Source organism: Corvus moneduloides, chromosome 27, assembly GCF_009650955.1.
Source record: "Corvus moneduloides isolate bCorMon1 chromosome 27, bCorMon1.pri, whole genome shotgun sequence".
Classification (NCBI taxonomy): Eukaryota; Metazoa; Chordata; class Aves; order Passeriformes; family Corvidae; genus Corvus; species Corvus moneduloides.
Window position 1 is genome coordinate 5,188,519 of NC_045502.1, and position 27,461 is coordinate 5,215,979.

The 27,461-nt window shown below is 50.6% G+C and overlaps 1 protein-coding gene and 1 pseudogene across 5 annotated transcripts; one reads left to right on the forward strand and one right to left on the reverse strand.

Annotated features, from left to right (window-relative positions):
- Positions 1 to 1,948: 1,948 nt before the first annotated feature.
- Positions 1,949 to 14,996, reverse strand: SPATA16 (spermatogenesis associated 16). Of its 5 annotated transcripts, none has more exons than XM_032092178.1 (12): positions 14,928 to 14,996; positions 13,929 to 14,009; positions 11,928 to 12,314; positions 10,712 to 10,857; positions 9,916 to 10,005; positions 9,420 to 9,504; positions 9,106 to 9,253; positions 8,599 to 8,739; positions 8,253 to 8,365; positions 5,311 to 5,475; positions 3,956 to 4,033; positions 1,949 to 2,270 (listed from the first exon to the last, which is right to left on the reverse strand). In XM_032092178.1, the coding sequence occupies exons 1-12, from the start codon at positions 14,940 to 14,942 to the stop codon at positions 2,064 to 2,066; spliced, it is 1,656 nt and encodes a 551-aa protein (XP_031948069.1). In that variant the 5' UTR covers positions 14,943 to 14,996; the 3' UTR covers positions 1,949 to 2,063. The 5 variants fall into 5 exon arrangements, with proteins under 5 accessions (XP_031948069.1, XP_031948066.1, XP_031948067.1 ...); XM_032092175.1 differs by lacking the exon at positions 14,928 to 14,996 and adding an exon at positions 14,190 to 14,350; XM_032092176.1 differs by lacking the exons at positions 3,956 to 4,033; positions 14,928 to 14,996 and adding an exon at positions 14,190 to 14,350.
- On the forward strand, positions 14,288 to 27,439 carry LOC116435694 (annotated as a pseudogene).
- The last annotated feature ends 22 nt before the right edge of the window (positions 27,440 to 27,461 follow it).

The window sequence follows — 27,461 nt, forward strand, 5'->3', positions numbered from 1 at the left end:
GATGATCATTGCCACTGGGTGTCACAAAACCTCTCCTGATAAAACCAACTCCATGGCAAAAGAAGTTTCCAAAGAGCAAGAATTCTTCTTTTCTCTGTCCTGCATGTTTAAGGAGCTCAGATTTTCGCAAAAAGGTTTCTTTCTACTTCTTGAACAATGAACGAAGGAGCACCAAGAGTTTTGCCAGTTCTTTCTTAGTTTTCCAAACTCTTTTCTAAGAGCCTGCCAAAATGGTATCTGGCAGCTGAGAATCTGTGGGATAGAGACCCTTGTCTGTGATAAAAGATGATGGGAATTAAGTGCCTCAATACCTTTGAGGCCCTGGACTTTTCATTCCGTCTTTGGCCTGGGGCTGGATTTTCCCTTTCTTTCAGTCTTTTTGTTTTAAACTTCCCCTTGAATCAGAAAATGCCGTGACCTGATGTGGTTTCTGTAAGGATGAATGAGGTTCTTCCCTTGCAAAGCAAAGGCAGTGGCCAAAAGGCAGCTGAGCCTCAGCAGGGACCGCGCCCATGAGCTGGAGCCGCCGGTGGAGCATCAGCTGCTCGGGCGGTCTCTGGGGAGAAGCAGGGCTGTCCTCTGCTCCCGCTGACAGCTCCGGCGGCTCTGGGAACCTGCGTGCCCGGGCAGCCCCAGCGGTGCCAGATGTGCCCCCGGGACAGGCGCTGCCGAGGGAGGGCGAGACGTGGGGCTGAGCCCTGAGCCCGAGAGGGGCTCTGGAGGAGGCAGGGGCAGCTCCGCTCCTCCCTGCAGGGTTTGTGCCCTGCTCGGAACCAGTTCCCATCCAGTGGGGGAAAATACCGCCCCTGGGGCACGCAGGAGAACAAAGGGCTTCCCACCCTTAATCCCGGCCCAGCAGCGTGGCTCCGTTTTGCTTTCTCCCGTTGCCCTGCTGTTGTGTTTCTGCCCTCGCAGCTTCCGCCGCCTCCAGGGCCCGGCTGCCGCTTTTCCCCTTGGGAGCGTCCCGGCGGCTGCAGGGAAGGCAAGGGAGGCTCCGTTCGCCCGGCTGAGGGTGCGGGATCCCTGTGTCCAGAGCTGCTCGGGCAGGATGTGACAGAGCTTGGACACAGGATACGCTCAGAGCAGAAGGCTGGCTGTTGCTTACAATGTTAGAGTAAATACAGTGTAGTAAAATTGACCACAACTGAATGGAATTTAAATTGAAATTCCTACAACTCACATTTTATACCATAAAGTACAATTTAATACAACTGACATTTAAACAAATACAGCTTAAAAGTTTGCAACATTAAATACAATTGAAATTGAAATTCATACAACTTAAAATTAATACAAGTAAATCCAATTTAATGCAATGTAAACCTTATTTCATATCTAACAGTTAATGCAAGTAAATACTATTTAACGTCATTTAAATTTAAACTGATACAACTTAGTTTTATGCAACGGATAAATAAATAATTTAGTACAATTTAAATTCATACAACTAAAGTTAATGCAAGTAAATACTATTTGATACCATTTAAATTAGTATAACTTAAATTTATGCACCTAAATACAGTTAAATACAAGTTTAGATTCATACAATTTGAATACAAGTAAATACAAATGAATGCAATCTGAATTTAAATTCATACAACTTAATGCAAGGAAATACTATTTAATACCACTTACATTTAAACTAATACAACTTAAATTTATACAGTTAAATACAGTTTAATACAATATGTTTAAATTCATACAACTTAAAATTAATAAAAGTAAATACAAATGAATGCAATCTGAATTTAATACAACTTCAAGTTAATGCAAGTAAATACTACTTAATACCACTTTAATTTAAATTAATACAAGTTCAATTTATATAGTTAAATACAATTGAATATAATTTAAATTAATAATAATTGAATATATATAATATAATATATAAAATATATAATATGTAATATGTCATATGTAATATGTAATATATAACACATATATAATAAATAATAAATATAATTTTAATTAATACAACTTCAACGGTTTTTCAAGTTAATATAATTTAAAATAAGATTAACATCTATCAAATTGATATCAATAGCTACAAAATACCTACAAAATCAACTTTTTGCAAAAGCTATGCGTCTTTTTTTTGGCCCTGTGGCCAAGCTTCGTGGGTTGGGAATGAACATGTTTGTATTTTTCAGTCTCAAATATCCCTGTCCCCTTGGAGTCCAGTTCATGTTTTCCATTCCAGGTATTTGCATGTGTGGGGTCCTTAAGTAATGCTCTTCTCCTTCCCTCAAGTACTCTTCAATTAGTGCCACCTGCAATTAGAAAGAAGTGGTGTCACAAGCAACTCCATTCGCCTCTATAAAAACTTTAAAAGCTTCTGCAATTAGTTTATTTCAAAACTAATAGTCATTAGAAACAGAAACACATGAAGCCTCCTCTTGGGCAACTGGCTGCAGCAGTGGTACCTGACTTTGTCATTATTTTGGTTTTCTCCATTTCTGTTTGGATTCAGTTACTTCATTGCTGTGGAATAGACTCCCTTCACACGGAGCTCCACTCAAGATGCAAACCCTGCATCATGGGAGAATCTAGAGAATCAATCTGCCCATTGCATTTTAAGCTGAAATAATTAAAAAAAAACCAAAACAAACTCCTGCTCGGCCGTGCTGACAGGCATCCAGTGCAGTGTGCCTTCTTCAGGCACAGCACAGAAGAACGGACTGGGAATTAATCCAAGCATGGCTTCCTCTTGTATTGATCCGTGTCCTGAGTTGTCCCTAAAGTGCTCCTCAGCCCTGGCCTTGGATTGGAGCTGTGCCACACGCTCTGGCCATGGTTTGGTTTGGGTCGGTGAGGGGGATGTGTTTTTGAGAGAGGCAAGCAGGAAAGTTGATGCACAATTCCATCTGCTGCCCTGGGGTGCTGAGGGCACAAGGAGTCTGGCAGAGAAGCTCTGCCTCCTCCTCATGCCCACAGGGCTGGCAAAGGGGACCTGTTCAGGGGATGGGCTGCACATAGCACCGTGCATGATGCCATGGAAAAGAGTTTTCTGCAGTGCTGCTGAAGCTTGATGGGCACTCGTGCCTGGGCTGTGGCTCCTTTGCTGCCAAGAGATCCATGGCCACAGGTGCACAGGAAGCTTTGGGCTCTCCAAAGAACCTCAGGGATTGCCTTTGCTGTCATGTGCTTGGCATAAAAACATGCAGAGGATCAGAGAGAGGATTCCTGGTGCCAGCCTCATTTTGAACAAGTTGAAGTAAAAGCCTAGGAAATCGTGCACTGGCCAAAAGCATATGGGAAGTCTGGGGAAGACTGATCCCGTAATAGAAAGGTCCAGTGCAGGGCTTGGCGCTATTAACCATAACCACTGAGCCCCCAGGACTCTTCAGCCAGAGACCAAATTAAAATGTCTGCACAACATTCCTCTGCCTGTTCTCTTTTGGGGGTAGTCTTGGTGTCTGGGTGAGCACAAAGGGCAGAAAGAGGAAGGAAAACGTGTCCCAGGTGATGGGTGGGGTGTGGAGTGAGGGCAAAGGGGACACTGGAACAGCAGCAGGATTTACAGCAGCTCCTTTAGGACCATCCAGCAGTGTCTGCCCTGCTGGGGATGCCACCCGGAAGCAGCAGAGGAATGATGTTCCTACCTGGAACTGTGGTTTGGCATGGTCTGCCTGTGCTTTTCATATTTATAGAATAGGTGTTGGCTCCAGCCCCCCAAATAAGAACTAATCTGGCACATCAGTTGCTGACATCAGTGCCTGACACTGCACTGACACCAGTGCCTGGTGCAGCTGAACAGCTGGGATGCTGTTTGCACAGCAGGGATGCACTCAGACCCTCGCTGACTCCCAAGCCTGAGCATGGACAGAGGTCAAGGCACGGGATCAGGTTTCACCCGGCACATCCTCTCTTTTCTGCCTTTTGAACAGACCAGAGTTAGGGACGTTTCCTGCCCAAGGAACAATCCGCTCTCCTGCCCTTTGCTGCAGGCTGTTACCTTCTGTATTTTAGTCCACACACGCTCTCCAGTTCTTCCTGCGAGGATGTCCACAGCATCTGCCATCAGTGACTGCAGCTGTGGCACCGAGATACAAACAATTGGTGTGGAATTCACAGAGAAATCATTTCTCTGCATACACAAATTATATCCTAATTAAAATCATTTGCACGCTGATGATTTTGTGACTCATCTTTCACACAGTGAGCACAGCCAACTCATCTTTGCTTCAGCCCTTGCACTGCGTCCTTGTGGATCTAAAATACTCCCCACAGTCCCCTTCCAGGGTAGTCCTGGCATTGCCTCACCCTGCAGCCTTCCCAACTCCTGCAAGATGGTTCAGATACTCTTAATTCAGAGACAGAGAGGCAAGGATTGGATCCAGGCTGTCCTGCCCTTAGCATCAGTGTTTAGGAACAAACTGGGAAAAGCTGGTACTTGAGACCTGTGCTATTGCTGCACTCTTTTAAAAAATTCTCTTCCAAAATGTTGAGTTAGTTAAAGTGAATCCAAACAAAAGGTTTTGGAGTCTCTTCCCAAGCATTTTACTCATGACAAGGAATTAAGATCTACTGGGACTATGTCTGTAGATATCAACATTCCCGGGTGTGCTCCAACACAGTTGGAGGCACAAGGCTTCCCCAAAGGCGTCCCTTTGGGGGAGGAAGAGAGACACCATCTGCCACTGATGCAGAGCAAGAAGGAGATGTTTCCCCCCCCTCTTTTTTCCCCAACCCCCTTGGATACCATCACTTTTGGCCTCGTTGGCTCCAGCCATCATCCCACTGCTGACGCTTGCTGGAGCTGGGTTGGCTCAGCCAAGGGCCCAGTCCATGTTTCTCATGGGTTCTTCACTGTCTTGGGGCACCTCTGCAGCAAGTCTGACAAGTTACCATGAGCAGGCAGACAGGTTTGTTCTGAGACAGGGAGTATGTGGTGCATGGACCCAGCACAGAAAATCAATTTTCCCTCCTTTCCCCCTCTCCTTCTCAGCTCTAGCCGGATTCAGGCTGTTTTGCTGCAGGTGCCTTCTGAGGTCAGAGATGTCAAGGCAGCATGATCTGAATCATTGCAATCATTTTTCCAGACTGATCTGGGGAGGTTGTGGGGGCAGAGAAGGGATTTTCCATAGATACTGACAGGTGAGTCCTGGTGGCTCTATCAATCACCCTTGCAGGTGATCAGCACCTCCTCTGTCAAAGCACTGAAGGAGGATTTGAGAACTCTTTCAGGTCCCCACATTGGACAAACGACTTCCAGAGCACAGGGTGGAAATACAGAACTCTGCCCTGGCCCTTCCTGCTCTGCCTCCCAGCTCGCAGAGGCCAAAACAAGTGTTGGAAATCCAAACCTACCAGCTTGTCATCCTCCTGAGAGACTCTCTGCAGGTAGGGAGCAGTCGCCAGCTCAGCCATTGCCTGGGTCATCACCTGGGCCTGTTCCTCCCGTCTCTGCAGGCGGCTGAGCAGGCTGGCGTGGTGGAACTGCTCGATGGCCCGTGCACATGGGCCACGCTCATCCTGTTTGCCCGGGAAAAGAGAGGAGGTGAGAGGAGAGGCACAGGGAGCACCCTGATCCTTGGACTCCTGTGCCTCAAGGCTTCTCATCAGTGTTTGTGCTGGTCCTGCTCTCAGCAGTGTGCCATCCAGCACCTTTCAGGCCACGCTGCTGGGACAGGCTTTAGAGAGGGAACAAAAAGACTTTCTTGCTATAACCTCTCTAGTAGGACTAGGAGAACAAAGATGTCATCATGATACGTGGGAAGGGGAGACAATAGGTGACAAAGACGAATGCAGTTTTCTCCTTTGGAAAGGGCTTTTCCATCACCCCCTCCACTGAACATCACCTGACTTTCCTGGATGGCTTTTCCAGTCTCAGGAAGGAGGCTGAGGAAAGGGTGCAGGGTGTCAGCTCATGGTTTGGGCACAGACAGGCCAATCTATGGTTTCAAAGACAGACCCTGGAGGAACTAAAACCTACAGAGGTGGTCTCTGACCTCCAGGCAGCCAGGAACATGTCAGGCTTGAAGCATGTTCAGGCTTTCCCTTCACATCTGAGCCAGAGCAGTGTGTGTATAAATGACGTAGTGAACTCCAGGCTGTGTGGCTGCAAAACCGAGGGGGCAGAATTGACTTCTCTTAACTGTTGCCATGGTTTAATGAGCTTGGCTTTAGCACTGAGATGGTTTGGTCAAAACCAACCTGAGCAGAACAAGAAGTTGGATTGCACGTTTGCATCCGCAAAAGAGGAAGAGGGCGGCAGAAAGAAACGTTTGTTCTGTTAAATCCCAAATATATTATTTTTTCCTCTCCAAGTAAGTTGTAATGCTTGAGTCTGTAGCTGAAGTTTGGCCGTTTTTAATTTAGCTTACGTGTGATGGAAATAAAACAGCATCATGTTTGTAGCTTGAAGACAATTGTGGAATACATTAAAGAAAACAAAAGTGGCCCAGTCTCTGTCAGTGCCATAAAGAGAGACGAGTCCCCAGCAGCAGAGCAGCTCTGGCTTTGTGCCCATCTCTCTTCCCAGGTAGAACTGGCACTGCCATCTGCTCCTTGAGTCAGAGGTTCGGTCTCGCTGGGATCACTGAACGCTCTGTAAACTGAAGGGGAAGGGAATATGTTTCCCCTGATGATGGATGTGGACCTGGCAGCTGTTCCAACTCAGTGACTCTCTCTTCTTTCCTGGGGCTTTCCTCCTCTCCATGGCAGGTCCCACACCGACCTCTGGGACTGGTTATGAACCTGCAGGCCCATGTTTCAGCCCAGTTCCCTGTCCTTCCTGCTGTGGAGGTGGCACCAGGGTAGCCCTTGCCTAAACCACGGGGCTGCTGTGCCAGCCTCCTTGAAAAAAAAAGTCACTTGGCTGCTGCCTTCAGTGGTGCTGGAGTTTTACCCTGGCTTTTCTGGGAATGCACTTGTGTTTCAGCAAGAATATTTAAATGTAAAGGTGTAAAGCTCATAGAAAATACTGGTGTGTGGCAGCAGTGTAAATGCCTACAGTGGGGACTGGCTTGGGCAGTCCTAAGGCAGCACTCTGTTCTCATCTCTGACAGGATGAATTTCTTTTCCCTGTGCCCTGGAAACCAGACCTCACTGCTTATCTCCGCTTGAACTGTGTGTTCCTGTTCCTCCAAATTAATTTACAGAAGAGGGGAGTCATGAGGAGTGCAAAACCTGCCTGATTTCAAAGTTTTTTCTCTTCCTGTTACTCTTTTGAGGCTGCAGTAGTTGCAATAGAGAAATCTCAGCTCCAAAAGCAAAGAGAGAAGTGGGGGGTCAAAAAAAAATTTTAAAGCCCCAGTTTTTCTGGGGCTTTCAGAAAGGCCAGGATTTTATTGTGTATCCAGTATCCAACCCACACTCTGTTTGTAGTTGTAACTTCTCCAAGTGCATCGAAGGGAATGCCCCCAGCAGGAACAGATCCTCCCCTTTCCCAAAGCTGCCACTTGCATTACTCTGCACATTGGGAACTGGGGCTTTTGGTCATCCAAAGCCAAGAGCAAAGGGCTTCAGGAAAGCACTGGAAAGAAGCAGCTGTGTTTCCTCAGGGACATCTGCCCTCCATCCACTCCACTTCCCTCACCCCAGCGTGGATGCTTTTGGCCAAGCCCCGCACACCTTTCCCTCTGCTGAGTGCCTGAGTTCCGGTGCTTGCTGCTGCTCCAGCAACTGCCCTCTAGGAGGAGAGAAGTCAGAGCCTCCCCAGATCTCTAGCTCATGTTTCTTTTTTCAAGAGAATAATTTAAGAATTGCATGAAAACAGTCTCGTCTATGTGCAAATTTGATTGTTGACCTTTGTGCTAATTGTCAGCCAGGGTGCTAAAAGCTGTGTCCATTATGGCCGAAAGGATGGAGCAGAGGTAACTACCATCACCTGGCTTATGGTTGTACCAGATGGGAGGATTATTTCACATCCTTCATTCCACAGAGATCCAGATCTCAATCACGAGAAGTGTTTCAAGTAGCAATGATTAACTCTTGATGGAGCTCTGGGTGGGAGGTGCAGTCTACTATGGGTATGAAACAGAGTGAGTAACTGTGGTTATGTGAAGTAGGGATATAATATCACAGGCCATAAAGATTGGCAAAAATTGCATGTGGAGGGATTCTCAAGTGGTCACAGTTAAATCATTAGGACTCCTTTTCAAAAGTGTCTAAAGCCACTGGAGCTCTGTTCCTAATGCAATTCACGGAGCATTTGTGGACACCGGAGGAGCATGTGCAGCAGGAATTACCCCCCAACAGCACACGTCCTTCCCACACACCACATACCAGAAAGGGAATGGGATACTCACCTTTATTTTAGTGCTTCCTATAAAAGCCATGGCTGCCACAATCCTTTTCCCAGTGTTCTGCCAAAATGTTTCTTCTTCTTCCTCCATGCTGGGACTGAAAGCTCTTTTCCGGCCTATGAAGCGAAATTACAGAACCACAGAGGCTGTTTATTCATCTCCCTTTTCTTTAGGGCATCTGGCAGGATGTTGGGTGAACTGGAGGAGGAGTGGAGGGGATGGGAAGAGCTGGGCCATCAAGGCGGCTGGCATGGAGGAATGGGTCCTGAGACACCTCTCACCCTCTCATTTAGGAAGGATTGTGGGGGTCACCCCTGAGCCAGGCCAGTTCTTAAGCAAGTTGGCATACCTCGAAAGACTGGCAGTTTTCGAGTTACAGACATTTCCACGGTTTTTCCAATCTCTTTGTTTCTGAAGCCCAGAGTCAGTAAGTACTGCTGGTCAGGGTGAGATTCAGCCCTCTCTGGCAACAGGTGAATTCCATGAGGATCTGCATAGGGAAAGGAAAATAATTTCCACTGTCCTATTTCTTTTCAGCTGTAAGAGAAGTTACTTTTTTGGAGAAAAATAAGGGAAGTCAAAGAAGGAGTGAAATGGTCTCCAGCAACCTTGCAAAACACAGATGACAAAACCAACACATCCAGCTCTCACTGGGCTTTGAATCTTAGGGCTCTGCAGCCTTTTGCATCAACTGCTTTCATTTTTTCTGATGCCTGAGATAAAGCATATTCTGCCCAATACCCCACAGTGTCTGGAGCCCAAGCAGCTCAAACTTTCCAACTGTCTCCAACTCTTTTGAATTCAGCCACACAACCAGAGTCCACAGTGCTTAAGGGCAGCTGAAAACTGCTGTTACCTGTAAATATGTGCTGCACGTAATCAGGGTGCTTCTCAGCAAAGCTTTTGTTGGCCTCCTTTATTTTGTCAGTCTTGTTCTCTTTCTCAAAAGGTGTGTACAGAACAGAAAAAGAGACTTCTCCACTAAGGGCTTCTTGAGTCATAGCCTAGAAAAGGGCAAAAAAATTAGACACTTAGTGAAAAAAACCCAAACAAAACAACCAGGTCGTTTGGATGGAGACTCCATGAGCCAGGAGTTGGTCTCAGTGGTCCTTGGGGGTCCCTCCCAGATTGGCATATCCTGTGATTCCTTCCCAGGCTGTCAGTTGTTACCTGCCAGTACAGCTGGATGAGGTCACTGGTCTCCAGCCCAGCTCCTTCAGCCAAGACGTACAGATACTGCGCGACCATGGCGCTCCTGAGGACAAAAGCAGCAGAGGAGTGTGCAGGCAGAGAAGGGGATCTGTGGCCAGACTGAAAGGAGGTCCTATTCACAGAGTGTCACGTGAGGTTGATACCAAAGGTTACACAGAACTCCAAGTCCTTGTCCAACTTTTAGAAAAGTACCAGCAAACACATTTTTAGCTCGCTAAACTCTTGCCAGCAAATAGCCCTGGATGATGTCATTTAGGGCCGCAAGTGGGATTATTCACGTTAACATGAACTGGGAAGACTGGAGCTCTGCTGCCCCTGAGATCACACACACAAAGCCAGTGCAAAGTTCCGACGGATTTTGGAAAAGCCTGGCTCTCGGAGGATGTGTCACTGCCGAGAGCTGCACGGAAAGGGATGCAGAGGAGCCCTGTGGAAGCCCGAGCAGCAGAAGTACCTTGCAGCCTCCGAGTATCTGTGCAGGCACCGAAAGCAAGCGGCTTGGCGCAGGTGACTGCGGAAGTGAGAGGGGTTCTGAATGATGCTCCTTGGAGACAGAAGAGGAATGGACAAGCTTAGACTGAGGTTTCTTACGTCATTAAAGCTTCTAAGAATCAAACGGTGACTGAGGCAGACACTGTATGCACTTCTGCTCTACAACTCCATGCTACATCTCCAATGTCAGGGGAACTCTCTCTCCCTCTCCCTCTCTCTCTCTCTCTCCAGCTGTGGTCGATGAAGAAAATAGTACTAAAAATATTACTTAAAGGTTAATTTCATTGTGGTTTTATCCTAAATGCAATTTCATTAGGGGTTTGTGTATTCTAGAAGAAATGTTTCAGGGGCAATATTCTCTCTTGCCTTCGGCGTGTAGGTAGCATAAGTAAAACTGCTACAGCACAAGTTCTTGTTAACCCCCAGCTCCCCAGGCAGGAGCAGCAGGTGTCTGGCCCATCTCCCTGGAAACATTGTGCATCTGCAATGTTTCAGAAGGTGAACCTGAGTTATTTTGAAATACTCTTTGTACAAGGCATAGGTGCAATGTGGCTGAACCTTGGCCCGTGTATTAGACCCTTCACTTCAACAGATGCCATTAGTCCAATCGAAACACCAGTGCCCCATGTAAGGTGTGTTTTCCTGATCCTTCTTTTCTCACCATTAGACTGGTTCTTCCTGCACTGCAGTTATTCCTAGTCTTTGTTTCATGGTGGATTTCAGTCTCAGCAGTGACTCTAATCCATATTTTCTCTCACCTGTGTGAATGTTGCAGAGCAAGGTCAGGCTGCCCCAGTTTTAAGTAGCAGATGACGAGCTTTGACTCAATCCAACTGGCAAGCCTGGAAATATCATCTGGAGAGGACTTCAAGGGGTCCTCTGTAGCAAAGCCTTTACTGCAAAGCTGCACATGAAACAAAACCATGATTTCCAAATATTAGAATACACCATGTGCTGCTAGGTGGAAATACTTTTTGTGACTGATCAGTGGAGAAAACTCAAGTCTCATAGACTGTGGCTCTAACTAAAGTCAGCATTACAAAAATCAGTACAGAGGACAGAAAGGTCTTTCAGGGATGTTTTGTTTTTTGCTTCTGGGGAAAGCTGGATTAAGAGACTGCTGAGAAGCCCCAGCCCTACAATTCTGTGATGTCCCAATCACTCTGTCCGCAATCCCAGGGATTCATTTCTTCATCCCTTTTCCTGGTATGTCCATTCACCAGCCTTTCCTCTTAGGAGGAGACAAGCCCTCCTTTCCTCTTAAGTGACCCGTGGTGCTGTCCCTACCACAGCTCATTTCAGAATATAGGGGGCAACAAAGCACTTAAAAATGACGCTACTTTATCATTTTACTCACTAGCTGCTGTAATATTTATCACTTAAAAAAAATTACTTCAGTATTGTAGAAAAAGCCAGTTAGGGATAGGATATTTGAGGATAGGATAGTTGCTTGTGAACTGGAAAGCCCCTAGTATTTGACAACTGCTTTTGAATGAAGTTTGGCAGAACAGTGCTAAAAGAAGTGCAGGCGGTCCCTTTCTCAGGGTTTCAAGTGCCTGGCTGAAGAGATTGGAGTCAGAGTGGAGAGAAAACATTATCTAGGGCAGAGTGAAAACTCCCAAGTATTGAGAGGGCATTTGTTGCTGATTAAACAATGCTGGGATTAAAAAGAGGAGCATTTTTTGCATGCTATGGGACTTCCATTTCCTCTACACATTAATACAGTTCAGAACTTGGAGAAAAATACAAAATTACCTGAGATTCTCTGGTTCAGTCCAACACTTCCCCCCTTCTGCGGTTTATTTAGAACTCCTAATTTTCACATCTCAGGTGAAACTGCATCTCGGGATTTCTCTTCAACCCTAAGCATTCCGGCTTGGTGCTCCTGGTTCCCTTTGCTATTCCTGCCCCAGGGAGTGCCGGGACAGCCCCGCCGTGGCTTTACCGGGGGGTCACACCCCTTTAGCCCCGTACCTCCAGTGCCGTGGAGAACTTGGCCGCGGCTGCTGCGAAATCGCGCTGCGTGTACCGAGCGCTGCCGTCCCGCAGGGCGGCCTGGAGCGCAGCGCCAGCGCGGTGCCACACGCTGTCCCCTGCGGCTGGGGCAGGAGCCTGGCCCGCTGCTGCTGCCACTGCAGACATCAGCGGCTCGCCAGGCTCCGCCTCAGTGTCCGCCTCATCAGCGCCGATCAGCTCCGCTTCTATTTGCCTGAGTCTGGAGAGAGGAATGGGAAGCGGAGGGCCCGGGAATGTCCCTGTGCCGCTCTCTGCTGGCGTTTCTGCGTTTGTCCCGGACAGATTTCCATGGCTTTCTGCTTTATCTGCGCCACTCTGCGGTCGTTGTTTGTGCTCTTCTGCCTCCTGCAAGAGAAGGAGCAGGAGGTGAGAGGAGAATCGTGGGATTTAAAGTCATTTCAGAGAACCCCAGCATGGTTTGGGTTGGAAGGGACCTCAAGGATCATCTCATTCCACCCCCCTGCCATGGGCAGGGTCACCTTCCACTATCCCAGGTCACTCCAAGCCCCGTCCAGCCTGGCCTTGGACACTTACAGGGATGGGGCAGCCCCTGCTTCTCTGGACAGCCTGTGCCAGGGCCTCAGCACCCTCACAGCCAAGAGTTTCTTCCTAAAATCCAATCTAAATCTCTTTCACCTTAAAGCCATTCCCCTTTGTCACAACTTGCCTTTGCAAAATGTCCCAGGAAAGCTTTGTTTTGTTTCCAGAAGTGATTTCGGAAAATACTTTACCATGGATTTTAGCACCAAATAGGGTGACATGAAGGGGCAATATGTTAAAATTAGTTGCCTTTCATTCTTTTAACTTTACTGGATGCATTGGGATAAATAGATTTGGAACATATTATTGAATTAAATTGAATGAAGAAAAGAAAACAGAATGAAATAAAATGCAAGTATCTGGGAAAAAAATGTCTTTTCATAGTCCTGAGTGGAGATCTAATGTTCCTTCTCTGCCTTATCCTGCTAAAAGGAGGGCAGGTATTCCGTCCTATGAATCGCTCCAAACCGAGCCTAGGCACACTTGTGAGACGGCGTCCAAGAGCAGGCGTTTGCTTTATTCGGTGCCGGCTGTGCGGGGATCGCTCCTCCTAGCACACACCCACCCCAGGCACACGGCAGATAACCATGTACGGTTACATTTTATGTATATTCATTATTTGCTTTAGAAAAGGTGTGGTTATGCAAACTATTTTTTGGAACTCATCATTATCATTAGCACACGCAGAGCACAGGGCTCCCTGGTGGTTGTGCTGAGGAAGGCTTCAGGTCTTCCTCAGGGGGTGTCTTGATGAAGGCCGTGTGTCTTCTCCACTGTGCGCTTTTCTCCTTTCTCCTCTAGGCATGCACAGTCTCTGCTGTTTCAGCAGTTTCTTCACTGGTTTTAGCAAGCTTTGTCCTTCATTCTTGCAAGTTTTGTCTTGCCAAGTTACATTCCGTGTCTTAAGCTTATGGCTAACATTTGCTAACTTTTAACACCGTATCTTATGTTTTCATAATGCTTTCACAAGTACCGTGATCTTAACCCTTTCACCTATTCCAGAGTACCACCTGAGATGCCTCTTCTGATCCCAACAAGAATGGGTGTTCCCTGATGGAGAACCAATTTCAAAATCTACTTAAACCTATGAAATCTATTTCTGCACTGAGCACATTGAATATGCTTAGGACATGGATTCCTGTGACCACAGCAGAATTAAACAGTGCCATCTGAGATCAGATTCCTCTTATAGTTGTACATGTTCACTGTCAAAGACGTTGTTAAACTGACCAAGCAGAGGAAAGAAGTCTCCTCTGAGGTACAGTGGGGATCCAGAAGTCAGGCACGGAGAAATGAACCCCACTCAGGGACAGGAGAGCCATGGCTGAGCAGCTTCCCCTTTGCAGGGTTCCTGCAGTTCCTTTCCCTTAAGTCCCATTGCAAAACGGTCCTGAGTCAGCTCAGCAGAGTTGTACTCACCTCAGAGGCTGTTGAGGAAGATCCCTGTTGAGAAGACATGTGAGAAGGGAACTGCTGGCTCACTCCAAGCTCCTGGACCACCTGGAAGAATACAGGGATGAGCACACTCACGTTTGCATGGCTGTCCCTGAGGCAGTTGGTCCTAAATGTTTTCCCAGCCTTCCTCAGCTCAGGAATTCCAGCTTAGCTCTTCCTCCCCTCCTTAGGAATCTTTTCAGCCCCAGAGCTGGAAAATGAAACAACCTGCAGGAACTGTCTTACCTGATTAGAACACCAGAAGGGAAGTTGTTCAGAGCCCCATCCAGCCTGACCTTGAATATTTCCAGGGCAACCCCTGTTTGCTGTGGGCAACCTGTGCCAGGGCCTCTCCACCCTCCTCACCATTCCTCCTCCAGGGAGGAATTTCTTCTCACTATCCAACTGAACCCTGCCCTTTGTCAGTTGGAAGCCATTCCCCCTTGTGCTGTCCCTGCAGGTCCTTGCAAAGTCCCTCCCGGGCTCTTCCCGAGTCCCTTCAGGTGCTGGAAGGAGCTCTAAGGTCTCTCCCAAGCCTTCTTCAGGCAGAGTGGTCCCAGCTGTCCCAGCCTTTCCCATAGCAGAAGTGCTCCAGCCCCCTGAGCACCCTCTGATCCTTCCTGTGGGCTCCTCTGGGCCGCAAGGAATCATCCGGGAGGGGACTGGGAGAAAGCCATTGCAGCCTCTGGCAGGTGCTGAGGCTGGCTGTAAACTGGGGTGCTGGCAATGCAGTGAAAAGCTGCTCCCTCGTTAGTGGCCGTGGTGATGGGAGGAGGAGATGTGGGTGTGCCCTGGCATGGCCAGGAGTCCCCGTTCCCTGCCAGGCCTGTCCCCAGGCCAGCACCAAAGCTGCCGCCAGCTCTGGAACAGCCCCCCGGGAATGCCCTGTTGTTCCCAAAGGGAACTGTTCCCCGTGGGACAGCCCAGGCCCACGCAGAGCCCCTCTGGGCCTGGCCCAGGGAGAGCTGCCCCTTCCCCACTCACCTGCTGGGGCTCCATCAGCCGTTCTGGCAGTTGCTGGGCTCCAGTTCCACATCCAGGGCGGTTGGAGAGTCCCCGCCCCAGCCCAACTGCTCCCTGCCCCAGCACCTGCCCCCCCAGCCCTTCCCCAGCCCCCCAGGCCCCACGGCCTGGCCACCCCAAACACGATGGGGCACATCGGGCACCGCTCCTGCTCCGCAGCTGCTGCTCGGCAAGGGGGGAACGGCTCCAGGCCCAGGTCCACTGAGGGCAGTCAGGAGCTCCCAAATCAATCCCTCCTTCCCCTCCTGGGCTTCACCTGCAGCTGGGCAGGGGCTGACACTGCGCTGGGCTTGTGCTTGTGCTTAAAATGATCCCAAAGACCATTTTCCTGTGGGGGAGCAGCTGTCACTGTGCAATTGGTGGCTGAAAGGGATGTGACCCAGGTGCGGACATGTCTCTGTCACTTCAGACAGCGTGTCTCTGGTTTTCAGAGCCGCTGAACACAACTCTGCTGAAGTTAAACACAGGCTTTGCTGTCAATCACTTTGAAAACCAAACTCAGAATTTGTAACAGCTCTCCTCTTGTCTCCGCCTGCTGTTGTCCATAATTAGATTGAAGATTTTTTTAGATTTTCGTGTGAAAGGGCGTTTCAATGTGTTCTTCCTGCAAGTATTGCAGGCAAGTGACCAATTTTACTTGTGCCTTACTTTCAAGCCTGGGAGTATCTGCCTTTCATTAAAGTCATTTTTAAATGCACCTCAAAGCTTAAATAACTCAAAGCATCTTTCTTCCCAGCAAGAATATAATAGGTCTTTGGTTCAATCTGCCTTAAAAAAAATTGAGGATGACCATGAAAAATATCTTAGAAAATATGAATTTTTTTGTTCCTAATCTGAATGGCCAACTGGACAAACCCTCCTGTGGTTTGGTGCAGAAATTCAAGTCAGATTTCTTTTGTACCTCTGAACTTGCAGGATAATTTGATTGCTTTTTTCAGCAGCCTAATGACAGTAAAAAAAAATGAGGTTTGTCTTTTTGGTATGGTGGGAGTCTTTTATAATTTATTTATTTTTCAAGACTCTCAAATCTTGCACTTTATTAATAGTGGCTACAGTAAAATTAAAATAAGGCCTTCATTGCAATGGAGAAGTTACAAATTTTGCAGCTGCTTGCCCTGCCCTGTTCTATGTCATTGCTGTGTGTGAAGCCTCTGGGCTTCTGCTTCTGGGGTTCCCTCTTTCACTGGTTTTGGAAATTTGATGGCAGTGCTCACATTTTAGAAAGAAGACTTCATTCCAATTAAATTTATTGCCTGAGCTCTTCCAGTCCAGGTGCTTGAAGCTTGTTTTCTAATGTTGTTGGTTTTCTCAGCTTCTGTTAGTATTTGTGATTTTATAACAAAATGTTCTTGGACGTCATTTTGCAAGATTCTGTAATCAGCTTGCTATTTTGCTCTTGGATTTCTTAGTGCTGGCTCAGAACTGACTGCAGCATTTTGGGAGGGAACCCGTCAGTCTGAGATAGGATTCTCTCAGCAGCAGCTGTTTTGCACATCTGAACTAAGGTAACAGGAAGCCACGAACTGAATATCCCGTCCATTGCAGAACCCCCAGTGCTCAGTGTGGAGCCAGCTGGTGACATCTCTGCCGTCCCCAGGCCCCGCTGTCTCTGTATCCCTGTGGCTAGTGGGCAGCGGGAGCTGGTGCGATGGGCACGTGGAGATCCTGCAGTGCTGGACATGGGGCAGAGTCCTGGACGAGCAGGGGGACGTGCAGGGCCAGCGTGGTGTGCCGGCAGCTGCGGGACGGCGAGGCAGAGACAGCCGACACTCCCCGAAACCTCAGCGGGACCGGGAGCCGTGGGGCTGTGAGGGGGCCCTGGGCAGGGCACCAGGCCGACCTGGCCCTGTGCAGCACCTCCCTGCCCGAGCGGGCACCGTCTGCAGAGGTCGTGGAGGATGTGGGACTCATTTATTGTGTTTTACTGTTTATCGTGTTTCACCTCCGGAGTTTGGTGGGGCTTTTGGGTTGTGGTTATTTGTTTACTTATTTTATTGCTGGTGGGTTTAGTTTGGAGTTTTGGGAGGGGTAGAGGGGAGGTGGTTCTTTAGTTATTACTTTTAATTAATATCTTTTCAGGTTTTTAATTAGCAGAAACCCTTCCCTGCCTGTTTGCAGCCAGATCTAGGGTGAAAGGAGGTGGAAGTTGGTGCAAAGGAGCTGTGACTTCACTACAGAATTCAGAAGTCTCATGTGACAGAAAGTGAGGCAGGTCCCAGGTAGCCACCGAGAGAAAGGGCTGGGGGCTGGAGGTGATGGGCACAGCTGTCCATCCTGTGTTGGGCCACGAGGAACTGTTTCTTCATTGGTCATGATCTCCTTAGGAAACCCTGGATCAAGGTCAGCTGCACAGTGCTGCTGTCATGTCTTCAAAGGGGTCATTGGAATCTTTCTCTCTAATCCTCCAATGTCTAATTAGCTGTATAATCCTTGAGGACTTGACAAAGGGGGTGGGAAGGCAACGACTCATTAGGCCTTTCTTCATTTTAATGAGCCCTGCAGTGTATTTGGTGTTCTGAGTCCAGGATCCTCAGGTCCTGAGAGGAGATAGCAGCAGTCCCTCAAGAAATCCAAGTCAGAAGAGAAACCCAAAGTGTCTTGGAGCATTCAGAGTTGCCACTGAAAGCCCTTTCTGATGGAGCCTCCCAAGGGCCTCGTTCAAGCCAGTCACTGGAGGCTGTGATTGCAGGCAGGCACAGGCACTGGGCAGGTGGCTCTGGTGCTGAGCAAAGCCTTTGTTTGATGGAGCAGAAGGGCCAAGGCCTGAATCCCGGCCTCTGGGACGGGAGATCCTGTCCCTCTCAGAGCCCAGGGCTCTCCCTGGAGGCAGCCTGGGCTGTGAAGGGCAGTGCCCAGGGAAGGACAGCAGTGTAATAGTGCCCAGCGTCCCCAGGGCTGCCTGGACACAGCCCCAGTGCCACGAGGACAACTTGTCTCCTCACAGACCTCACTGGTGCAGACAACTGCCATGGCCAAGGGCACCAAGAGCTCAGGCTCTTGCAGGCAGCTTCAAAGCTCTTGGGGAAGGACCCTCTGGGAAGGCCAGGACAGGGAGTCCTCTTTCCTCATCAGCCTTGTTGCAATGACCGCCACTGACCACTGCCCAGGCTAGCTCCTGCGGTGTGCGACAGGAGTGGGGAGCAGCTGGAGGCTCTCGGCTTTAAAGCTGCTCCTCAGGAGCTCAGCTCTGCCCAGGGGAGCTGAAGCTCCAGGCACAGTGGCTGTCAGCAGTCCCGCTGAGGGAGAGGATAAAAAGTAGCAAGGAGGCTTGCCACAGCGGATAATCCAAGTTTATTGCAGGCAACTCCCAGGAGACAAGCCTCCAGCAGCTCCAGGGAACCCCTTATAAAGGGAGGTGGTACAATGGGGATGGCTTAACTGGGGACCAATAGAAATCTCTAAGGGAGGGATGTGGATGAGGATAGACATCTCCTTGGGCCAATAGCCCCAAGGGGAGGAGGGGAAAGGGATCACATGCCCCAATGGGGCATCGAGGTTTAGGGGATTTCCAAAGGGGGAGGTGTCTAAAGGTGTCTAAAGGGTCTCGGGGGATTGATGGGGACCATATAAGGGTAAATTGGGAGGTTTCACATGATGGACACTGGACCTTGGGGAACAACAGGAGGGGTTTGGGTGATTGATAGGGAAAGAGCTAGAACAAGGGGAGGAGAACAACCATGTAGGGAGCACCAGGGGAGAGGCTTGGGTCTGGGGGAAACCAACTGGAAATAGGAGTGGGGAAGGTAGGGATGAACCATTGGGGTACAGAAAACTTACATAAAACTACAATAAAGGTATCGCATCACCACAAGCCTCATCCTCTCTCAAGCACTCAGCCCAGTCCTGTTTGCTCTTTCACCACCACCCCAGGTTTGGATTCCTTTGCACCAGCTGCTGCCTTTCTGAGCCATGGTAATTCTGCCCAGGCCAGCAGTGCCATGAAATGAGTCTCTTCCTTCCATGAGCTCTGCTGGCCTGCTGCTCCTCACACTGTCATCCAAGAGATCCCACCATGAGGAAGAGATTTTTTACCCCGAGGGTGGTGACAGCAAGGAACAGGCTGCCCAGGGAGGTGTTGGGTGCCTCATCCTTGGGAACATCCAGAGCCACGTTGGACAGGGCTTTGAGCAGCTTGCTCTGCTTGAAGATGTCCCTGCCCATGGCAGCTGGTTGGACTAGATGGCCTTTAAAGGCCCTTTCCAACCCGGCCCATCCTATGATTCCATCATTCCATGATCCCGTGAGCGACTGCGCTTCAGGATGAGCCATCCTCACCCATCCCTGGGCAGCTGGCACAAGGGACCTTGAGTGCAGAGGGACCTTGACATGCTCAGGGATTTGGCCAATGTAAACATCCTGATGATTTTCCCTAATCCCTCAACTCTTAAGCTGAGACTTCAGGAATGTAGTCAAAATGAAGAGGTTTCAACCTAAAGAGACAAATTCAACCACATGGGTTTTGGAGACCCAATTCTGCATTCATGCCAACGTATTTAGCTCCTCAGCCTGTCTTCAAGTAGATTCTGCAGAGTCTAGAGCCATGTGCATGGACAGGCACAGTCCCTCCCAGAGGAAGGGTGTATGACCATCTCCTAGGCTGACATGCACATAGGAGGCCACCAGCCCCAGTGCCCACTTGTGCCAGGCCTCCAGGATGGGTGCGACTCATTCAGCAGGACCCTCTATTCCTGCAACAGCTCCTTGGGCTTCCTCTACCCTTCCCAGCGGCTCCCAAAATGCTGGGAGCTTTGCTTTTGGCTTTATCCGTACATCCTGGGGCAAGGTTTGCTAAATTCCTGCTTTGCAACTTGCCCTGTTTCCATGTCCTGTTTGCTGCCTCTTTGTGCTGGAGTTCTGTCTGTTCAGCCAGCAGAGAAGGATGCTTATTTCACGGGAACGTGGAGAAATCCTTCTTGTCCTGGCAGGAAGCTTTCCTGCAAGGCCTGTAAGATCTCCTGAGCTCCTTCAGCCTTCAGAGCTGCCTTTACCATGGCACCTCTTGGATCAGTCTCCCAGTACATCAAATTCTTCTCCTCTGGAGTGCCCTGGCCCACGCCCTGCTGCTGCCCTTGCTCCCTGCCCTTTGGCATGTGAGACGCCCCGATTTCATTGTCACGTCAGCCAAGGTGGACACTGCTGACCCCATTCCTGAGCAGCTTCTCCTGTTGGTCAGCTCCAAGTCCCAGTGAGTATCACCTTTCTTAGCCCACCTGGCAGCCCATGCAAGGAGTTGTCCAAAACTCCTTCAGGGCTGTTGGCACCCCATTGCTTTGCCTGGCCAGGGAATGCCAGGACAATTCTAGTCCTCCATAGGAACCTGCTCCTTTTCCTGGAGATGTGGGACCACCTCTGGCATTTGTGCCTGACCTCTGACCAGCTCACTCCTGCCTTCTGTCTGCATCAATTGCAATTACGGGAGTTGAGAGAAGACACTCACACCCAGGTGTCTATTCCGTGCACACATGTACAGAGGCAAGAAGAAACTCACCTGCTGTGGCTTAGTGGAAGGTGTGGGATGGGAACTGGGTGTCCCTCAAATGCTGGGAACACAAACCCAGGATGAGATGCCTCCACTGGCCCGTCTGGATCCCTTCCCTCAGCAGGGGTAAAGGAGATCCCATCCTGGGGAGATCACTGCCTGGGTGTCCTGTGCAATAACAAGATGAAAAAGGATATTGAGTTGCAACTTCACCTCTGAGAGGAGGAATGATGCCTCTGGAAATAAATTAGTCTCCCCAGCGCAGGCAGTGAGACCTCAGTGCTCGCTTCAGGCCGTTTGACAGCAGGTTCCCCTGGAGCCCCAGGGACACCTGGCGGGAGCCTCGAAGGTGAGGGGAAAGTGCTGCCTGGGGCTGTTGCTGCGCTGCCGAGCTGGGCTGGGCTCGGGGCTGGAGGCAGCTCCTGACAAGAGCAGCGCCGCAGAGAGACAGCTCTGCCCAGGAGCAGCTGCTCTGCACAGCCCAGCAGGGCCGGGGCACAGCCGGCAGGCACCCAGGGCACGGGAGGGAGGCACAGAGAGGGGAAGGGCAGGCTGGGCTGGGAGTACAGAGAAGAGCTCCCTTGGAGCCAAGGCTTTGCAGCCCCTGCCAGGGTCAGTGTCTGGCTGCAGGGCAGTGCAGCTGCCTGGAATGCTATCCCAGAGCTGGCACAGCCCCCAGCCTTCGGATTCGCTGCTGCACTGCCAGAGGCACAGGGCGTGTGGGCTCCCTGGCGTGGGCACGGCTGCAGGCTGTGGAGCTTCGTGTGCTGCCAGCGGTGCCCAGGCAGGAGAGGGAGCTTCTGCTTTCAGGAGGTCTTCTCCCAGCTCTACATCACCCCCAGGACATTGCTGAGGGCACTTTGCAAGGGAAAGGTCAAGGGAGGGATTACTATAAAGATAAGGAGCTTCCCTGAGTCTGTGATTTCAGTTTCATATTCTTGGGGAATTGGGGATGGAAAATACAAAAGGGGCTCTCCTTCTGGAACAAGTCACTGAGAGCCCTGAGCTGTAACTTTGAGTGACCAGTAGGTCTGATTGAAGCCTCTGAAAGTGCCTTCAGCCATTCCTCTGCTGATAGAAGCACAGGCATCACCTCTGCTGGGCCCATCAGGTTGCTGTGTCCTGCCCTTTCCCACCTGCAAACGGGAAGACGTGTCCAGCCAGCGCCCTGCCAACACGCAGCTTTCTGGAGGGCCACGGTGAGTGCAGGGATCTTGTGCTGGGTTCTCTGAATGCTGACAGGGGAAAAAAAGCTTCCCTGGAGGAAAAACCCCAGGCAGCAGAGATCATGGAGTGAGGGGAAACTATAACCAGAAATGCTGTGTGGGGGAGACTTCAGAGAACTCTGTGTGACCCACTCCAATGCCGAGCCCTTCCTCTGAGCAAGCCCCCTTTGCCTCCTCCTCTTGCACCCAGCCAAGCCTCTGCCCTCAATACCGTGGGGCCAAGGCCAAGATCCCCCTCCTGGGCAGGCAGAGCTGCAGCAGAGCCATGGGGCAGCTCTGCAGCCCCGGGCCCAGTTCCTTCTGCAGAGCACGGGGCTGGGAGCAGCCGCCCAGCACCGGTGGTGGCACAGCTGGGTGAGGCTATTGCTGCCCTCACTGCCCGGCTGCCCCTGCCCTGGCCTCTCTCAGCCACAACCTCTCTTTGTGTTTCCTTGCTCCTCCACTATTACTGTATCCCACAGCCGTAGGAAGGAGAGGAGAGAGATCCAGCAGGCAGGAATTGTGCAGCAAGATTGATTTATTTAATTATTTTACAAACTCTTTTATAGACTTTTCTTCATAGTCTAATTGGACAAAGGATCAGCCACCCCTTGGGGGTGATTGGCTAAAATCCTAAAACATCCGTTGTCAAAATATTTTTCTACTGTACCATAAACAAGGCTTTTGCAAGGTCACAGGTGTTCATAGTTTCTAGAACTCTGCTACTGTCTTCTGTGAGAGAGAAAAGTCTCTCACGGGCTTAGAAAATAGCAAGAAAAATTCTTGCTAGCAGCATTTTTGTATCCACACAACCTCTCTTTGTGTTTCCTTGCTCCTCCACCTGTCTGGTGTTGCTGTTGTTATTGAGTTCTCGCTCCCATGCTCCTTGGGGTTGGGATTTTCAGCTGCACAGTCAACTCTGATTCTTTCAGTCCTTTTCTACAGCCATGTCCATGGCAACAAGCTTCCCAACTTTCTTCTACACTGTGGGGCTGTAGGCAATCATTCTGTTTGTTGTTTGGGAATGAGCAATTCTCCCTTACTGAGATGCAATCCTGTACATCCTTCTTGGGTGTCCTTCCAAGCTCTGAACTGCCCTGCAAGGTGCAAACCTGTCTCAAGTATCTTTGTGTTCTCTGAAAGGCTCACGAAGAAGCAGAGACGCTGTGATGGAGGAGGTGGTGGTGGGTTGGTGAATTGAGCCGGGTGTGTCCTTGGCTGGAAGTGGGGTGCTGAGACCTTGAGGAAGGGTGAGACATTTCCTGGTCTGCAGTGGACCTCTCTGCTCCCAGCAGTGTCTGGTGGCTTTTCAGTGTGACATGGGAGCATAATCGCGCTCCATTTAAGAAAGGTGCAGCCGTGAGGCATCTGGGGATAGGACAGAGGGACAGAGCAGCTCTCACTGCGTGCTGAGCCTCAGGCAGTAATGCTCTTGTCTTGCAGGACTCACTTTGTTCTTTGCACTAGAAATGCTGAGTGTTTCTGACATGCAAGGACACTCAGGTAGAGGGGGAAGAACTGCAGAAAAATCTAAATTTCCCATCCATCCCCTTTGCTTAGCATTGGGATTGCAGGTGCTGACCAGCCCTTCTGTGCTAGGAGCAGTTGCAAGTGCAAATGTGAAGCCAGAGCACTGTCTGCTATTCCCCAAATTCCCCTGAAGTCAGTGCTGCAGAGCTGGGCTGATTCCTCAGCAGCTGTGGGCAGAGGATCTGCTCCTCACAGGACACTCATCCAGCACCAAGCAGAGCTCCAGGCACAGAGCTGAAGGCAGCAGTCCTACGAAGGGAAAGTGGGTCTGAGTAGCAGGGGGATGGTCTCTGAGAAATGCCTCTCATTTTCCTCAGAGAAATCTCTGGAACTTGTCCCTGTTTTTTCTCCTTCCTACCAAGAGGGACAAAAAGTTCAACAGCAGCTCCATCAGCCAGTTACTTGTCCTGGCATTGGCAGACACGCGGCAGCTGCAGCTCCTGCACTTCTGCCTCTTCCTGGGCATCTCCCTGGCTGCCCTCCTGGGCAACGGCCTCAGCATCAGCGCCGGAGCCTGCGGCCAGCACCTGCACAGCCCCATGTTCTTCTTCCTGCTCAGCCTGGCCCTCCCCGACCTGGGCTCCAGCTGCACCACTGTCCCCAAGGCCATGCACAATTCCCTCTGGGGCACCAGGCACATCTCCTACTCAGCATGTGCTGCTCAGGTGTTTCTGTTTGTCTTCTTCATGGGAGTAGAGGTTTCCCTCCTCACCATCATGTGCTACGACCGCTACGTGTCCATCTGCAAAGCCCTGCACTACGGGACCCTCCTGGGCAGCAGAGCTTGTGCCCACATGGCAGCAGCTGCCTGGGCCAGTGCCTTTCTCTACGCTCTCCTGCACACGGCCAATACATTTTCCCTGCCCCTGGGCCAGGGCAATGCCCTGGGCCAGCTCTTCTGTGAAATCCCACACATCTTCAAGCTCTCCTGCTCACACTCACATTACCTGTGGGAAGTTTGGCTTATTGTGGTTAGTGCCTGTTTAGACTTTGGCTGTTTGGTGTTCACTGTGGTGTCCATGTGCAGATCTTCAGGGCTGTGCTGAGGGTCCCCTCTGAGCAGGAGCCTCTTCCATGTGCATCCCTCGTGTGGCCGTGGTCTCTCTGTTTGTCAGCACTACTGTGTCTGCCCATCTGAAGCTCCCCTGCATCTCCTCGCCATGCCTGGATCTGCTGGTGGCAGTTCTGTACTCAGTGGTGCTTCCAGCACTGAACCCCCTCATCTACAGCCTGAGGAACCAGGAGTCAAGGAGGCAACTAGGAAACTGATTTTAGGAACCTCTTCTGGTAGCTTTTAATCTCTTTTCACAAATGACTCTCATAGTAGGGCCCTGGAGACCTGAACCTCCTGGTTTGTTGGGTTTTTATTACTATTATCATTCACTGTATTGTTATTTGTGTTTATTATTTTCCTAAATGACTATTTAGATTTAGACTATTTAGATTTAGGATGAACCAGCTCTGCATCACCTGGAGCCTTTAGAGTGTGTCTAAAAGGGCCCAGAGCTGATGCTTTCATAGCATCTTGGGAATAAAGTGGGATCTCCCCAGTGCACTGACTGAAGGTTTGGCTCTTCTTCCAAGCTCATGTCAATTTAAGCCAAGAGAATTTCCCCACCTCAAGGGTCTGTAGCTCCATGGATTTTGGAGAGGGAAAGTGCTCACATCAGTAGCTGCTAAAGCCCAAGAATTTGATTTGGACAAACCCACTGTTGTATGGTGACAGTGGAGATGGTGACAGGTCACTGAGGAACATACCCAAGACTGTCCCCCATGGCACAGGGCACAGAATGTTCTCCAGGACAAGAAACTGGAGCTGCCTGGACAGCCCAGAGTATCTGCAGGCCTGTGTGAGCCTGGGCTGGGCAGTGACTGGAGCCCCACCAAGGCACAGATCAGCCAAGGTATTGACCCCCAGAGGGAAAGCACTAAATCCCTGCATCTGCAAGGAAACACAGATGGACACAGCAAACCATACCCAGAGCAGCTCCAACAGGGAAAGGAACCTTGACAGCCACCGCACACCTGCAGATCACCCCCCACAAACCCAGGAGCAACACTAATGGCCCCCTCCTGTTCCCTCTGCGGCTGCTCTGGTGTGCAGGTCACAAGTGCTGCAGGTGTCTCCTGCAGCACAGACCCGCGGGCACACACACACGGGCTCTGTCCAGTCTGGGACAGGCATTTGGGGCTGCCCAGGTGCCCTGCCCAGACTTGGGGCTGTTGCCATGAGTGGCTGTGCTGGAAGGGGCTGCTTCAGGCTGGTTCCAGCTGGGTCTGGGCATGGGAGTCTTCATGGCAATGGCCTGCGCTGGCTGATGTGGGGCCTCAGGGTGCGCAGGGAGCACTGTGACACTGCGGGGCCCCATGGAACCAAGGGGACATTGTGACCTCTGGGCCCTGCCCTGCCCCTGGGATGTTTCAGGAGCCCCGGGGCACCCAGGGCAGCAGAGCAGAGCCCCTGGCTCAGGAGGCAGCAGCTCCCCAGGCAGGCGGGTGAGGGGCGTGCTAGCCAGGTAACAAGAAGCCCAGAGGTCTGGCTGCATCCTCTGTGTCCGCAGCTCCAAGGAAGAGAGGGAGCTCCTCACCCAAAGGAGCTTGTCCTGGGCAAGCTGTCGGGTTGCACCAGCAGAGGCAGAGAAGGAAGGAGGGGACTCTTCGTATAGGTTCCGCGTGCAGGTTTATTCACAGGTGAAGGGACTAGGGACGAAGAGCCGATTTTTGAAGAGGGTCCAGGGATTTTATACTCGGGGAAGGTGTACTAGTTTGAAAATAAACTAGTGGGAGACACCAAGTCAGAATAACAATTTAATGGGGAAATTAAAGAAAAGGAAAAAAACCGAACAAAAATAAAGGCAGAAAACACTGGGTTAAACTGACAGAGTCAGAATACAACCAGACACCCTGTTAATCAGGGTGGTGGTAGCAGTGTGGTAGAATGATGGCTGCAGTCCTCCTGAAGTGGTGATCCTGTAGAAAAAAGGGGCTGCTCTTCCTCAGAAGGTCACGTGGTGGCTGTGTAGCTCCTGTCCACTGGAAATCCAGTGGAAGGGTTGTGTCTGGTGTTCAGAATCTCAGCTTATATCCACGATGGGATGCTTGGTTCTTCCTTCTGGGTGGAGCATCTCACAATGGGGTAATGAGTCATGAGGCCAAGTGTTGATTAGGCTCATTAACAGAAGATAGTCTGGAGGGAGTTATCTCTGAGTCATGCGGCAGGACAATGATGGGCCATTAACAGAAAGATAGTCTGGGGGCAGGAGGCAAGGAAACACTGCCCCACCTGATTTCAACAGCTCACGAGGATGGTAATAGAAAACCCTGCAACCCAGGACAGCAGGAAAGGCGGGGATAAGGGATACCGCCAATAGGGTACGGCTAAGGAGGCAGGATTAACAATGAAGTAGGCAATGGGAAGAACTCAGAGGAGGGACTACAGGGGACAGCCAATGGGGTATCGAGTAACATAGAAACTTCTAGAGCTGATACATATTTAACTAAGGGAAATTAATATTTACAGACTTATACATAAAACAGGGAGGGGAGAACAAGAACCAACCAATTTAGAACATGTAAATAACCGCACCAAGGGGTGATGGCATCTCACCCTAACCAGATAGTCTTTATACATTGGTGCCTGACCACCAAACAGTGGGTTCTAGTGTTTCATCTGGGGTTGGGGTGGCTGCAGCCACTTGCACTGCCACAGGCGGGTGGCAGGAGGTGCCCATGGAGAAGAGGAAGGCCAAGGCCCAGCGCCCCAAGGGCAGCACCAGCTGAGGGCCGGGCAGGGAGGGAGAGGCCGGTGCTGGGACGGCGCCAGGGCTGCCCAGCAGTGTGCCAAGGCCGTGCCTCCATCCCACACCTCCTGCTCTTGGTCAGCCTGCAGCAGCAGCAGCCTCGGGGCAACCAGGGCCAGGCCTTGTCCTTCCAGCAGCAGTGGGAGCCATCGTGGCCTGGCCCGGGGGCCCTGGCGGGGACAAGGGCCGCAGTGGGGCAGCTGCTGTCCTGGCCGGCCCTTGCAGCCCGGCACCCCGGCCGGCGCCACAGCCCCAGCCAGCCCTGCCCTGCGCTCGGCAGCAGCAGGGGCACTGCCCAGACCTGCACCAGGAGGCCAAGGCAGCCTCTGTGTCCAGCAGCAGCCTGCACACAGAGCCTGCAGCCAGAGGCACATTCAGCTGCTCCTCAGCGTGCCCAGCGGGGCACACGGACGCAGCCCCAGCACAAGAGGAGGCACATTCAGCTGCTCCTCAGCGTGCCCAGCGGCACATTCAGCTGCTC